General features: G+C 54.6%; 2 protein-coding genes across 7 annotated transcripts in view; one reads left to right on the top strand and one right to left on the bottom strand.

Moving 5' to 3' along the window:
* LOC311624592 (uncharacterized protein) overlaps positions 1-6240 on the bottom strand; it is a 32632-nt gene extending 26392 nt beyond the window's left edge. The window contains exons 1-2 of one of the 2 annotated variants that reach the window (XM_084888017.1): positions 6125-6240; positions 1400-2083 (exon numbers count right to left, since the gene is read on the bottom strand). In XM_084888017.1, the coding sequence (XP_084744143.1) occupies positions 1400-1458 (59 nt within the window). In that variant the 5' untranslated portion in view covers positions 1459-2083; positions 6125-6240. The remainder of the gene's footprint in view (positions 1-1399; positions 2084-6124) is intronic. The other variant, XM_084888018.1, reaches the window with a different exon arrangement.
* The window catches only part of GNAS (GNAS complex locus), a 54840-nt gene that overhangs the window by 8700 nt on the left and 31690 nt on the right, over positions 1-14450 (top strand). For 3 of the 5 annotated variants that reach the window (XM_084888011.1, XM_084888010.1, XM_084888009.1), the window contains exon 1: positions 4417-6556. The exons of 1 other annotated variant lie outside the window; for it this stretch is intronic. In XM_084888011.1, coding sequence (XP_084744137.1) covers positions 4432-6556 — 2125 coding nt within the window. In that variant the 5' untranslated portion in view covers positions 4417-4431. Of the gene's footprint in view, positions 1-2089; positions 6557-6821; positions 6928-12373; positions 12456-14450 lie in introns of those variants that run through there. One more of the 5 variants, XR_014795343.1, reaches the window with a different exon arrangement.

Below are 14450 nucleotides of genomic sequence, written 5' to 3'. Positions count from 1 at the left end.
AAAATCAACACTTCCATTTCTTACCAAAATAGCCTCAAAATTGCTTACCCTGATACTTCATGATATCCTGGAGAGACCCCATCTAATCTTTGTCCTGAAACTAGCCTCAAATCCTCACTTGCAGGACAAAAAAGTAAATAATTAATTAAAAATCAACACTTCCATTTCCTACCAAAATAGCCTCAAAATTTTGGTAGGCTTGCCCTGATACTTCATGATATCCTGGAGAGACCCCATCTAACCTTTGTCCTAAAACTAGCCTCAAATCCTCACTTGCAGGACAAAAAAGTAAATAATAAATAAATTAATTAATTAAAAATCAACACTTCCATTTCCTACCAAAATAGCCTCAAAATTGCTTGCCCAGATACTTCATGATATCCTAGAGACCCCATCTAACCTTTGTCCTGAAACTAGCCTCAAATTCTCACTTGCAGGACAAAAATAATAATAAATAAATAAATAAATAAATAAATAAATAAATAAATAAATAATCAACACTTCCATTTCCTACCAAAATAGCCTCAAAATTGCTTGCCCTGATACTTCACCATATCCTGGAGAGATCCCCTCTAACCTTTGTACTGAAACTAGCCTTAAATCCTCACTTGCAGGACAAAAAAGTAAACAAATAAATAAAGTAAATAAATAAATAAAACCAACACTTCCATTTAGTACCAAAATAGCCTCAAAATTTTGGTAGGCTTGCCCTGATACTTCATGATATCCTGGAGAGACCCCCTCTAACCTTTGTACTGAAACTAGCCTCAAATCCTCACTTGCAGGACAAAAAAGTAAATAATAAATTAATTAATTAAAAATCAACACTTCCATTTCCTACCAAAATAGCTTCAAAATTGCTTGCCCTGATACTTCACCATATCCTGGAGAGACCCCATCTAACTTTCCTGCTTTCTCCAACTGCTCCTCCAAGACCCCACAGGATGCTCTCTCTCCGCAGCCCTACACGTGGTTTCCAACCATCTTAGTTCACCGCCAGCCAACACCAACCATCCCCCACCTCCTATTCATAGTAAAGCAAGCCCTCTGTCCCTCTTTGGAAGCTCATTTGAAATGCCATTACCTTCATCAAGACACTCAAGATCCCCCAGTTGACGGTCTTTTCTTTCACATCTATGCTGTTTACCCTTTAGAATGGAGGTTAGGCCAACTGCCCGATCCTTATCCCCTCAAAGCGCGCTCTCCTGCTAACGGCCAGGTGCCGGGAAGAGGGAGGAACACAGGGGTCCCGGGCCCGTGAGCGTGTGGAACAAAGGGAGTCTGTACTCACTCCTTGAGGGAGAGCGCTTTGGGAAAGAGCGAGCTCTCAGGAGAGCAATCATCCCTTTGGGGACCCCACCGCGGCCTCCCTGGGGCTCCAACCCCAACATCTACTGACCTTGCTCTTCGGCATCCCCGTCGCCTCAACTCCTTATCCATCGGGGCTCTCATTTGCATGGGGCGGTCAGCTCGCTCTCACTGATGGTATGTTTGCCCACCGCCATCAGTGAGACCAGGAGTTGGCCCCTGTGAGCCCCGACCTCCCCTCCAGCCTGGTGAGTGTCGGAGTCAGGAAGAGGGGACCCCCAGTGCCCGCTGACCTCGTGGCATCCCGGGCCTGGCCGCCATATACACGCCCGCCAACAGCTTCCAAGTAGCACCACCTCTTAGGGCGTTCCAACTCGGCGCCCCCTAAGGGACCTCCCACTCACATCCGGTTTCCGGTTCGACGCCCCCTGCTCATTCGCCAGGCAGCCTTGATTGGCGTGACCCCGGCCCAATGGCTGACCCAGCACTGGGGGTCAAAGGGGAGCGAGTTGACTGTTGGGACCCAATTGGCACGTTGAGTGATTGTTCAAATGGTTGAGCCGTCTTTGCACGTGGGTGTAGTTGCTAAAGTTTAGACCGAAGTTCAGTGTTGACATTTGGGAGCGTGTGGACCCCCGGAAGTGAGACGATGCACCTGTCGGGGGGATCCAAACGTTACCCAGGGTTGCACTTTGTCGGCATCCCTCCGCGCAGCGCGGCAACGCTGGATGGCAGACGAGGGGGCCATGCTGCGCCGGGCTGGGGTCTCCTCGTTCTGAAAGGGAAATGGTGGGTTTAATGAGATTGCATCGTGAGTGGTTCGCCCGCCCGCGGCGCGTGGATACAAGGATCCACCGATTCAGGGATCCACCCGCGGCACGTCGGTACAGGGATCCACGGATACAGAGATCCACCTGCGGCGCGGCAGTACACGGATGCAGGCGCTGCGCCTCGCTTGCCGCAGCCCACCCTGTGTGACACTCATCCCCGTGCCATCCGCTCTGCAGGCCGGGTGGTCCCCAAGCCCCGCGGCCGCTTAAAGATGGCTCGCAGGCCCGTGTCACCCGCTGGCAACACAGACCTGATGCCCATGCCGCGGATTTTACGAGATTCGCAAGCAGAGATTTTTTTTTTTCCTCGTGTTTCTAATCTGACTGCAGACCCCCGAGCGCGAGCAGCACACACATGCGCAGAGCCCACCCGGCAGCGGGGGTCTCCCTCCCCTCCGGCTGCGAGCCCCCCGCGCGCCACAGAGGCGGGAGCGCAGCCGGCGGCCGCGGGCTTTAGGGCCAGGCTTGTTGCCGCCTCTGCGGCTCTAGCAGTTGGAAAATAAAGCGGCTACCTGGAGATACCAGAGCGAGAGGAGGGGGCTGGAGCGGGGCCGGGGGCGGAGGGGACTAATGGACGCTGCGGCGGGCGCCCGAGGCGGGAAGCAGGCACCGCGGCCGCCTTTGCCCGCACAGCGCGGCACGGCGTGGTGGGTGCCTTTGGGCTCAGCGCGCACAGGGTTGAACAGTCTCTGAACGCACCCCAAATCCGCCTTAAATCCCCATGAAATCCCCTTTCACCCTTCCCCAGAGCGGTAGGACCCCCGAACACCTGAGGCCTGCTGTCTCTGAGGTCTCTTCCTCGCCCCGCGTCCCCTTCCGCCCTCCCTCCGTGCTGCCGCCGTTACCGCGGGCCGGGGTCGCCCACCCTCGGGCCTCCCGGACCCCCCGTGGCCCGCGGACCACCGCTTGGCGACCGTTGCGCCAAAGGTTTCCTTAAACCAGCGGTCGCCAACCTTTCGGACCTCACGGACCCCCAGGGGTCTGTGGTCCGCCGGTTGGCGACCGCTGGAGAAGGTCTCCGTGATGCAGACCCGAGACCCTCTTATTCCCCGGATCACTTGTCCGCGTGAACGCGGACCCCGGCCCGCGCGGCGCCCGCGGAGACCCCAGAGCGCCGTGGGGAGGGGGCTGTGAGGTGATTGACAGGAGCCAGCCCCTGCAAAGCCGGCCAACCAAAGCTGCAGCGGCGCCGGAAAGTGCCCCGAGGCTTTTTAAAAACAAACTGTGTGCACACGCTCGGCATCGCCGTGCCCCTCGCCTCCTGCCCTCCCCATCGGTGGGCTCGCGACCACCTGTCGCATCCCCGCGCGCGCCCTCGCCCCCTTCCTAACGCCCTGTGCTTGGGATCTGGGCCCGGGATCGCAGGCTGCGCAGAGCTGGGGGCTGCGGCTCGGGCTCAGGAGTGTTTTGGGGTTATGAAACCTTCCTGCAGCTCCCCCCTCCCTCCAAGGAGAGCCTGGCGTCTGGGAGGGAGGGTGGCAGCTCCTGCGCTCCGCGTCCCGGACCCACGTCGTGCGTCACGTGGCCTCACGCAGCAGCGTGCTGCGGCCAGGGAGCGAGAGCAGACAGCTCCCGGCAGTCCGGAGCGGAGCGGAGGAGCCGCCACATCCCTGCGAGGCCTGCTCGCCGCCCCGGACCCCAAGGCCCGGGCTGCAGGCAGCGGAAGCGGCTCCCGCAGCTGCCCGGGCCCCCGCCGGCGGCCTCTGGCGGCCGAGGGGGAGCTCTGCGTGCGACTTTCGGACCGAATCGGCGCGCTCCTCGCATCCAAAGGGGCGGAGCTAGCCTGGAGAGCCCTGAGAGACAGAGAGACAGAGACAGAGACAGAGACAGAGACAGAGACAGAGTCTGAGGAGGGGGCCCAGGATAGGGCGTGGGGGAGGGGAGGCGCCGTGAGCAGCCCCAGGAGGTAAAAAGTGGCCAGGAAGGAACTGAGATGCCACCAGCAACAAGAGAATTGCTTCTACCACAGCCTAGGGTTTGAGGGCCTCAACCCCCAGCCCAGCGGGGATTGGACAGTGAGGTTGAAGAACCGGCTGGCTGGTAATTTTGTTTTCATTTTCTTGGAAAGTATTTTTTTCACCCTAGTTTGGTTGGGTGCTCCGTCTCACGGAGCCCCAAATATAGATTAAGAGGCCGCCACCGTGTTATGGGCATGTGCCACTGCCTCTACGGCAACCATATGTCAGGACAACGCCATCTCCCCCCTGAACTCGAGAAATAATAGCCCGAGCAACCACCCTTGGAAGCCTCAGGGGCAGCTGCCCCCCGTGCTGGGCTTGGCGCAGCCGAAGAAATGGAGGCCCCATCGCCTTCCAGGGAGCCCGTCCCCGTCGAGACTGACGGCGAGGCCCGCGGACCTCCAGAGCCCTCCAGACCCCACGTGCAGGGCGAGGCAGGCCCGGAAGTCGGAGCCCACGGAAGCTACAGCCCACCTCCGGAGGAAGCCATGCCCTTCGAGGTCCAGCAGCCCGGCGGGGGAGGCTTCTGGCCTGTCCTGGGGCGGCCTGCAGACGCCAGGGGGGCCCATGCAGGCCCCCGCGCCGACAGCCCAGCGCCCGTGCAGCCCGGAGCCCGCGGTGAGGCCGGAGCAGAGCTGGGAGGCTACAGCCCTCCGCCGGAAGAAGCCATGCCCTTCGAGTGGGAGCAGCCTGCCGGGGGCGGGGGGAGCAGTCAGCCTCGTTCACGGAGCGGGCGCGCTCCCGGAGGCCCCGCCGCGGGGGTCTTTAGCGCCCCCTCACTGGCGCCCCGAGTGCGCAGCCCTGCCTACGCAGGCTGCGGCGGAAGCGGCAGCCCTCCCCTGGAGGAGTCTATGCCATTTGCATTTGATGGAGCAGTCCGTGGGCACGACAGCCCACCCCCCGGGCTCCCCCGAGCTCCCCTACAAATCCACGACGGTGGCGGCGGCCACTCCGCGGCAGTCGCGGAGCAGAGTGCGATCGTCCTCGCTCCCGCCGCGAACGAGCCCCCCCGCCTGGTCCCCGGAGCCATCGCCAGCACATCCGGAGAGGCAGCCAGAGCTCTTCCACACTCCGTGGGCTTCAGCCCCCCGATGGAGGTCCCCGGACCCCAGCTCGAAATTGAATCCCCTCCCGTTGGGGTCGGCGACGCTCCCGTCAACATGGACAGCCCGCCAATCGCGCCAGACAGCCCGCCCATCGAGGTCTCCGGAGCCCCAGCCGCGGCAGAGCAGGCAGAGGGAGAGAGACCCCCAGTTGAAGGAGAAGCAGCCGAGATGGAAGGAAGCTCAGCAGCCCCCGCTGCAGCCGCAGCCGCAGAGGGAGACCAGCTCCCTTCTCTCGGAGCCGGAGCCGGAGACGGAGACGGAGACGGAGACGGAGACGGAGACCGAGCTCCTGTCGCCGCGGCCCCCGAAGCTCCAGACGCCGGAGCTCCTGACGCTGGAGCAGCCGTTGATGCACCAACTGCTCCCGGAGCCTCTCCCAACTACCCGGCAGCCGCAGCGGAGCCAGCCGCCCTGGCAGATCCCGCCGTGGCAGATTCCGCCAGCGCCGGGGCAGATCCCGCCAGCGCCGGGGCAGATCCCGCCAGCGCCGGGGCAGATCCTGCAGCCCCACCCCCTGTTGCCCCCCGCCCCGATGTCACTGGGGCAGATCTTGCCGCAGGGGCAGATGCAGATATCCCACCCCCTGTTGCCCCCCGGCCCCCCATCGCCGGGGCAGATCCCACTGCCAGGGCAGATCCCGCTGTCCCACCCCGTGTTGCCCGCCGGCCCGATCCTGCCCCCCGGCCAGTCCCCTATGCGTCTGCAGCCTGGGGAGTCCCACCCTCCTGCTATGGTCCACACAACGCAGCCCTCCGCGTGTCCCGGGCTGCTCGAGATGCCCAGACAGCTCGAGAGCTGTCCGCTCGGTGGGCAGGCCCAGCCAGGCGATCCCAGTCCGACCACCGTCCCATCGTCCGCCCCGACCCCCGCTTCCTCAGGCCCCCGAGCCCCGAGATTCAGCCTGCCGATCCGCCTGCTGCACCACCTGCTCGCTTGTACCGGGCGAGGGCCTACGACGGCGGAGACGGCGGAGACGACCCAGGATGGGCCAGCAGCAGCGACGAGTCCAGCGAGGGCCAGTGGGGATGCCTGCCCTGCGGCGGCGAGAACGACGGAGACGGAGATCGTGGCCGCAGCCGCAGCCGAAAGTCGAAGCGTAACGTGTTCCGCGAGTTCTTCGAATGGCTCCTCCCCTGCTGCTTCGGCAAAAAAGGCAAAAGCAAGCGCAAGGGAGCCCAGTCCGGAGCCGGCGGCCAGGTCTCGATTCCTATGCTGGAGCGGGACCGACGACGGGAGTTCCCCCAGCGCCTCGCCCAGCAGGGAGACCCAAGATGGCACGGCGGCCAGCTCCTCGACCGACAGCTCGGGCCCGAGAGGGTGGATTTCATGTGCTCCCACCGCCTGCTGCTTCTAGGTAAAGCGGCGGACTCTGCCCGTGGCGAGCAGGGCCGCCCGGGAGCGGGAGCGGGAGGCAGGGCTGCCCGGGGCCCGGGGCCGGGCGGCGGGCGGCGGGCGGCCGGGCGGAGGCCGGAGAGCCTGCTAGGAGTCCCCGCGCGGGCCCCTCTCTGCCCCGGGAGCGGGCGGCGGAGGGCGCGGGTGGGCTCGGGTGGCCGGAGTGAACGCGCGGCGCGGAGAAAAGGGAAAAAAAAGATGGTGTACAACACTGGGGTCGTTTCCAGCTGAGCGTGCCAGGGGCCGCGGCCGTGGCCGCAGGACGACCCGACTTCACAGGGTGGGGGCCAGCCTGAGAGGCCGGGGGCGCGTCCTGACAGGCGGGGTCTACAGGTGAGCCAGGAGCTGCCGGGGAGGGGCCTGGGGGGGCCCGGCTGAGCTGTTTGTGGCCGTGGTGGGATGGGGTCGTTGGGAAAGGCGCGCCCCGCCTCGCCTGGCACGGCTGCTTGAACTCAAGACAGCTTGTTGTTGGTGTGTGTTTGGTGTCCATATTGTGTCCGGCTGTGCATGACATGCGCTAAAGTGTCCCCCAGTTCCCACCCCTGGCACCCCGAACCACCCGCCGACTGTGTACTTGTTTGGGGAGCGGGCTGCCTTGTGTTGTGCGCCATGGCGCGGGCGCAAACTTGGTGCGTCCGCACTCTCTGCGGTCCTGCCAGCCGGCTCTGCAGCGGGCGGCGTGGAAAACGCGGAGAGAAGGCGGTGGGACATCTTGGTAATACGGTGGGCGCCCCGCGCAGGGGCCGGGGGCCGCCTCCTGATGGCCTGCATAACCTTGTTTTCTGTGTGTCTCTCTCTTTTTTCCCTTTGCGCTAAGCGTTTCCTCTCTTCTCATTCCTCCGCCAAACCCTCTCGCCTTTACGGTTGAAAAAAAAACCAGACACTCAGGTATCTGGGGCGTCAGGGGCTGCACACATAAGTTCGGCATTCTGCACACACTCGGCTCACCTGGTGGAGGGGCGGGGGTGGGATGGGGGCGGGAAAAGCACGCAAACATGCTCTAGGCAAGTCTGGATGCAAACCACGCGGGGCCGGTTCCGAGGGGGTGGGCGTGGCTGTTATTAAAAACATGAGATAATCCATCCCCCCACCCACTCACCCACCCCTTCCCCGGACCACCCGAGGTAAGCCCATCATTGACACTTTCCCCGCTCATGCAGTAGGAGGGGCTTAGGTAAAAGAGGGATGCCTGGGAGTGGACCACAGTCATGTTTCAAATGCAATTAAAATAAATCATTTTTTAAAATGCTCCGAGTGTATTTTAAGTGTGTGGACAAAACGTGATAAAATTGACCATGACTTGTGAAATCTGTAAATGTTTGCATGTGCATCTTTTCAGGTAGCTTTAGCTGGGGGCAAAGAGGCTCAAAGGTAAGATCCTCTGCAAATGGGCTGGTGATTGAAAAACATTAAAGAGGTCTTGTGCTCATAATCATATTAGAAGGGTACCTTTGGGGGCCCTCTGCCTGCCCCCCTCCCTTACGGGGGTGGGGGCACATCTTCCACCACAGCAAGACGCCCGCCCCATCTTCATGTCCTTCCCTGGCCCCGCCCAGTCTCCACCCTCTTTGCCCCCTCCAGACTCCTTTAGCTCCAATCTGGAGTGTTGACTCTTGTGTCACAGTTAATCAAAGCAGTAATTAGCAATGGTCTGAATGTGTGGCTTAAATAAAAATTCCAAAGTGAATTTCCTTATTTTATTTTCTAAGACCTTTCAAGGGATTTGAAGATCACCATTTCTAAGGCTTTGCTAAATATTTGTTAAGCACTTTATAATGTGTCCTGGTTTTAATTAATGACATCATGGACATGGCTGTATGCTGTTGTGATGTGCGTCTCTCACAAATCACAGTGTTAAATGTGATGGTCATTTATGCCCACCCATAAAGATAATGACATCATCATTTTCCCAAGAACATTTCGGATGTCCCACTGCACTAAAGCCACCGAGCCTCAAATGACAATGCACTGTTTTCCTGCAAACAGCTGGTTTTGCCACAACAGTCCCATTTCAATATTCCAAGCACAGCCCACGATGGGGGAGACACAATTGGGTAAAGACAGGAGTCAGTTACAGTGCACTTGACCCCTAGTGGGCACGCAGTGTCCCTTGCCTTCTGGGGCCTCAGTTGCCTTATTTGTGAAATGACTTGGGCCCTCTATTTGAGCGGGGGAAAAAGGGGATGCAGGGCAGGGAGCACAGTCCACTCAAATCAGCACTGGAGGCTTATACCATAGATGATACAGACATCAACCCACCAGCAAATGGTCTCTGTCTGAGGCAGAGTCTTAAAGAATATTAGAAGTCACCCTTGTTTTATATTAGGGGGCGGGGGTGGGGAGTGAGGTGTTAACCTCAGTCACAGGAAATTTGCCATCATCCTGGCTCTGCTTCCAGGGTGGTGGTCCAGCAGACCAAACCTCAGCCACAGGTGGCATGGGCCTAAATTCAGGTAGCCAGGCTTATAGTTTCTCTCCAGGTTTCATTTTGCCCAAGTGCCATTCATTCATACATCTGGGTCTGAGTTTCTCACTGGGGAGGGGGAGAGTAGGGAGAATGAGGCCTTATATTTAGAACAAGCCTTTTACTAACATTCTACTCCTAACACATAAAACAAGACATCCATCTTCCTGCCACTGAAAATGCAGAACAAATGACCATCCTTTGATGTGACTCTGAATTTGTGACATGCAGATTCATCTGTGGCTTTAAAAATGTGTGTGTGCATTTGTGTATATGTACTCTGTGTTCTTATTGCCCGAACAGCTTAACATGACAGATTTAAAAAATAAATAAATAAAAACACTATATTATATTAATTCCAGTTGTACTACATAGTGATTCGGCACTTATATCCCTTATGGAGAGATCATCACAAAAAACCTAGTAACCATCCATCACCATACAAAGTTGCTATCATATTACTGTGTTCCCTCTGCTGTAGTCAGGGAATCCTAAAGGAGAAAAGATAGGTAGGTAGGTAGAAAGAATCAATAACATGACTAGAATTCTAGAATATCTAAAGTGTTAAAGGCTTTTTCTTATTCAACACTATCCAATAATAGACTGTTTCCATGTTTCTGTTGCCCTTTTGGATAATTTTGGAGGCTTTACCAGTTTTTGGATCCTAAATTTCCTCATGTCTTAAGGATTGAAGGGGCTGCTCTGTTAGAATTTCTTAGTAGCTGCTGCATTTATTAAAACTGTGCAGACAAAATGCTCCCTGTACTAATGGCCGTTCTGCCATGAGGCTTCATTTGTACAGCGAGTCTCAATTAATTGGTGATTTATTTATGCTACCACCAGCCACCAGGTGCAACAGTGCTGCATTGCAGCCATCTTGCAGGAGGCTTTTTTTTTTTTTTCCTCCAAAAAACCCCACTAATTTTTCTCCATTCAAAATGGCTCCTCTGAGCTGTTCAGTGCCATGGAAAGGATATGGCCTATCTGGCCACAACATTGTTAGAAGTAAGAGACTTATTATTTTCCCTCCTCTGTCTCCCCATAGTGTTTTGTGCTTCTCAAAGGCCGAAGTGCTTGCCTGTTTTTTAGAATCCAGTTTCCCCTAGATTTCTCAAAAAAAAACACACACAAAAAAAACAAACAAAAAACCTGTGTGTTTTCCTATCCAGGCAGATTAATTTTTATAATTTATCCTCATTCTATATACCATGAAAAACTGGTAGGAAGCTGTTTTGTGTGTCCCTGCTGACCCAGAGAAGAGGATACACAATGGCCCTGGAGTTCTTAGTAACCAGGCACAGCAATGATTCCGCATAAGGACAACACATTCTCATTGTATTTCTAAAAGCCTTTCATAGAGTCACATTTGTCCTTTGAAACAGCCTTGGGCAATAAAAACACGCTAGGACCCCATTTCATAGGCAAATCAGAGATTGAATGTCAGGGACTTTTGCTCAAGGCCTGCAAGGTAAGTGAAGGAATCCATGCTTATCCAAAAACGCAGCAGTCGCTGTATCACATCATTAAATGTACAGCATGATTGCAAGCGTACTGTGTGTTCTTAAAATCCCTTGTCAGATGACAGGTGACCGGCAGTCTTCTGCTTTCTGATTTACAGCCAGAGCCTGGCAGATTCCTGGTTATAAATGTCCATGGAGTGTATGCGAAACACGAGCTCCCCCATTCCAGAGACACCTGTCATTGCCACGGCAATATCCAGTTTCCACCATTTGCTTTAGCTCATCAGCCAACACTGCAGCCTTAGCTCATTTGCTGGCTTTTTTTTTTTTTTTTTTCCTTTTTCTTTTCCTTTTAAATGCAGGTTTTCTTTTGAGTCTTTTTAAAATCCCCCTGTGGTTTTCTTCAGGATCTAAAGCTTTCCTATTGACTCAGGTTTCCACTAAAAATAATAATTTTAAAATGCAGTTGTTTTTATGCATTGCTTCCTTACATTTTTAGTGTTCTGGTATAATAGACTATTTAGAAGCCTGCCTTGGAGCTAATGACTCTATTAAAATAACTGTTGCTCAGAGTCCTTCAGAGTGATTTTTTTAAAAGTATTTCTCCCTTTTAGCAAGGGCTAATTCCTGCTTAGTGAGAGTCAGTGCATAATCTTAGAAATCACCTTTGATTTTTATGCAGGAAGGTCGGTATTAAGCAAGAAAGTAAGTTTCTTTTTAGGAAGATAACCTAATTGACTAGATTTGAAATTCTTTATACTGGTCATGCCTCTTCTTTTTAGAATTGATTTCCCCACCAAATAAAACAAACCCCTCACCCCAGCAATATTACGCCTCTTAAAATCTCTGTATCAGGTGACTTTGAGGAAGCATGTGACAGCCGGTGAAAACTGGTCTCTGCTTGTTGGCTTCTTTCACCAGGGGCCAAGTGCGGTTCTCCCGGAGCCCAGTGGAATGTGACATTAACCTGACAGTTGTCCATTTTTAAATCAAATTTGTCAGGGGATGTAGCACTTTTCAAAACAAAGGCAGGCAGGCTCAGTTGATACCGCAGGGTCCCCGCCATCAGTGGAACAGGTGGTCCAGTCTAATTAACCCTCTCCGGCCCTGCTGGGCCTGCTGGCACCCGCCTTACGGGATTTAATTGAATTGGATGGAAAGGGTCTTGGTTCTGGCCCGTGGTTACCCTGGCAGGAGACCTGCAGGGAAGTGTGAAGGCAAGTGAGAGGCCCAGTTGCCCTGGCCTGCCAGCCTCGAGACAGGGAGGCAATGTCACTGCCCTTCATGCCTCTGAAAAGAAGGCCCGAGACTAGAAGTGAAGTTCCCCTGGGGAGAGGGGCCTGGACGGGGGTCCCCAACCCAGGGCCTGCGGGGGGGGGGGGGGGGGTTCCAGTGAGTGGCAACCAGCATTTTTAGAACTTTACTTCTCCTTTTTAACTCTTCTGCTCCCGGTGAGGTTTTTGTTTTGTTTTGTTTTGTTTTGTTTTGTGTTTTGTTTTGTTTTCTGTATTCCCTGTGAGATTGATCGCTGCTCAGTTCGAAGAGTCCGGGTAGCCACTTGTTCCGCCTCTCGGTTTCAGATACACTCTTTGGACACTTTTTGTAAACGAAGGCGAGCCCTAACAGTAAACAGATGACACCTTATCAGATTGGTGATTGTGTGAGGTCACTCTCGGGTGAGCGGCGTGGTCGAGCGAGGATGTTTTGGCTTTTTCTGAAGAAGTGTCACCCAGCCCTGGTTCCCCGCCACCTCTTCATTAAATCACATCAATGTTGGGGTCAAGCTCTGGGACCTGTGTGCAGATTGCTCTATGCTTATCACACATGCAGAAAAAGAAAAAAAGATTGTCTTTAGTTTCCAGTTTCCTTCCGGACAGCCACATGGCGGACAAGGCCAGCCCTTGGGAGCGGAAGAGGACGAGACCGCCACGAAGAAGGTAGGGAACGACACGAAAATGCAACGTGGGCCTTTTCAGGGGGGTTGCCCATCACGCTCAGTGGAGACAGGGTTCTCCGGACTCCGATCATCCAGTGAGGATGATCCGAGCTGTTTTGCATGGCAGCCACTGGGCCTGTGGTAAGGGAGGGGTGTTGGGTAACTCATCTGTGACAGAGCACTGACGATGAAGGGAGGGTGGCTCTGCTTTACTCACTTAGAGCGAAAATCCCAAATTGCATTGCGGAGTAATTTGTTCAACCTCAGGAAAGTTCGTGAGCATTTCGACTCACGGAGTTCTGCCCACAGAAGTTGAACATTAGCTTTCACGGAATTTTTCTTAATGGTTCAATTTGGGGCGAGGAGAGAGGTAAAAAGGTACCAATTGTTATCTGATCCCGAATTTATGATGAGTCAGTCAGCATTTCCGACGTTGTCACACATTTCGTGTGTGGGACACAGTCGCACCTTAAACTTCCTCTAATGAGCTGCTAATGGGAAGGAAATGTCTTGTGCCCACAGTTAAGCTCTCGCAGGCGGGGTGCCGTGCTGAGAATGGATTTTTGGGAGGAACTATGAACTTGGGCAGTGAGAGCCTCTGTTTAATTGTCCGGCTCTTACTTCTCCCCTGAGTCAAAAGACCACATCACCTCTCTCCTCTGTCCTATTTGAACACTTCTGCCTCTCATCACACTGCCTGCTGATGTGCAAATGACTGTGAAGGTTTTTTTTAACAGGGCACCTGCAGCCAGGTAAGTTTGCAGCTGTGAGATTTCCGAAAAGGCTAAGGCTTAGGATGAATGACGCACAAAAACTGAAGTCACGCGCTGTGTGTGGCCCAGCACCAGGAAGGGCTGCTAGCCAGGGGTCTGCCACAGGAAATGAAGTGAGGGGGTCTGTTCTCAGCAGGTGTCCATGCCACACCCCAACCTCTGGGGCCATATGCCAGGGCCTCAGCTTCCTTAGCTATAAAAGTAGCTAATGGGTCCAACTGAAAACAAACAAACAAAAACCTGTCAAGGGTAGGCAGAATTACTTAGGAAGACAGAGGTACTTAAATTACTTAACCACCTTAACACACCCTTTGAAATGGGTGCCATTTTCTTATCTGTGCTTATCGATGCTACGCCTGCATGTCCTAAGGACCTAGGCAGAAGCCCTGTGGGGTCCAAAAGGGAAAGTTTATTTGTCATTAGCACCTTGAGTTTTGGGGCCTTCATGGCCTTCTGAAATCTTTTAAAGTGTCCATCTTAATTCCTTGCAGCCATTCTCTGGACAGGCCTGTAGGCCTACAAGATGCTTACTTAGCTTATTCATAAAACCACACACTCCCTCCCGGGTCCTCCAGCCCACTGCCCACCTCAGGGGTGACTTTTTTAGTGACTGGCTCTCCAAGGGCCCGGAAATGGGGACTGTGAGCTGATATACAGGTGGCCACTAGATGGTGAGGTGGGATAAGGTAAGGATACCTGTCCCGGCCCTGGCAGGAATGAAAAGGGAGGGGAGGAGCCAGCAAGGCAGGGAGAATCCCACTTCACTTTTACTCCCATGACCCCCAGGGCAAAACCAGGGTTTCATAGCCCCAAAACCCAGTCAGACCCAGCCTTTTCTATTTAAGCTGTGATCTCTCTCTGTTGGCTGGCTCTGTGCTGGGATCTTAGTAGCATTTGAGCAGGCTCTGTCTAACAAAGAGGTGTTCCACAGTGGCTCCGCCCCATCTAATCCTGGGGCCAGTCCTGTACACTCTAAGGCGTTTGTAGCATCCTTGACCTCCACCCACTAGATGCAACACAAACACACACACACACACACACACACACACACACGAGCGCAATACACATGCAGTATATGCACAAATATACACACATGCACAGGTGTGTGCACAAACACAAAATACATGCATGTACACATACACACGCACACAAATATACACACATGAGCACACAAATATGCACACACAAAATATGAACACCTGCACGTGCACACTCGTGCACAC

This window comes from Pipistrellus hanaki, assembly GCF_964339955.1.
Source record: "Pipistrellus hanaki genome assembly, chromosome: 6".
Classification (NCBI taxonomy): domain Eukaryota; kingdom Metazoa; phylum Chordata; class Mammalia; order Chiroptera; family Vespertilionidae; genus Pipistrellus; species Pipistrellus hanaki.
This window is presented reverse-complemented; position numbering and strand designations above follow the sequence as displayed.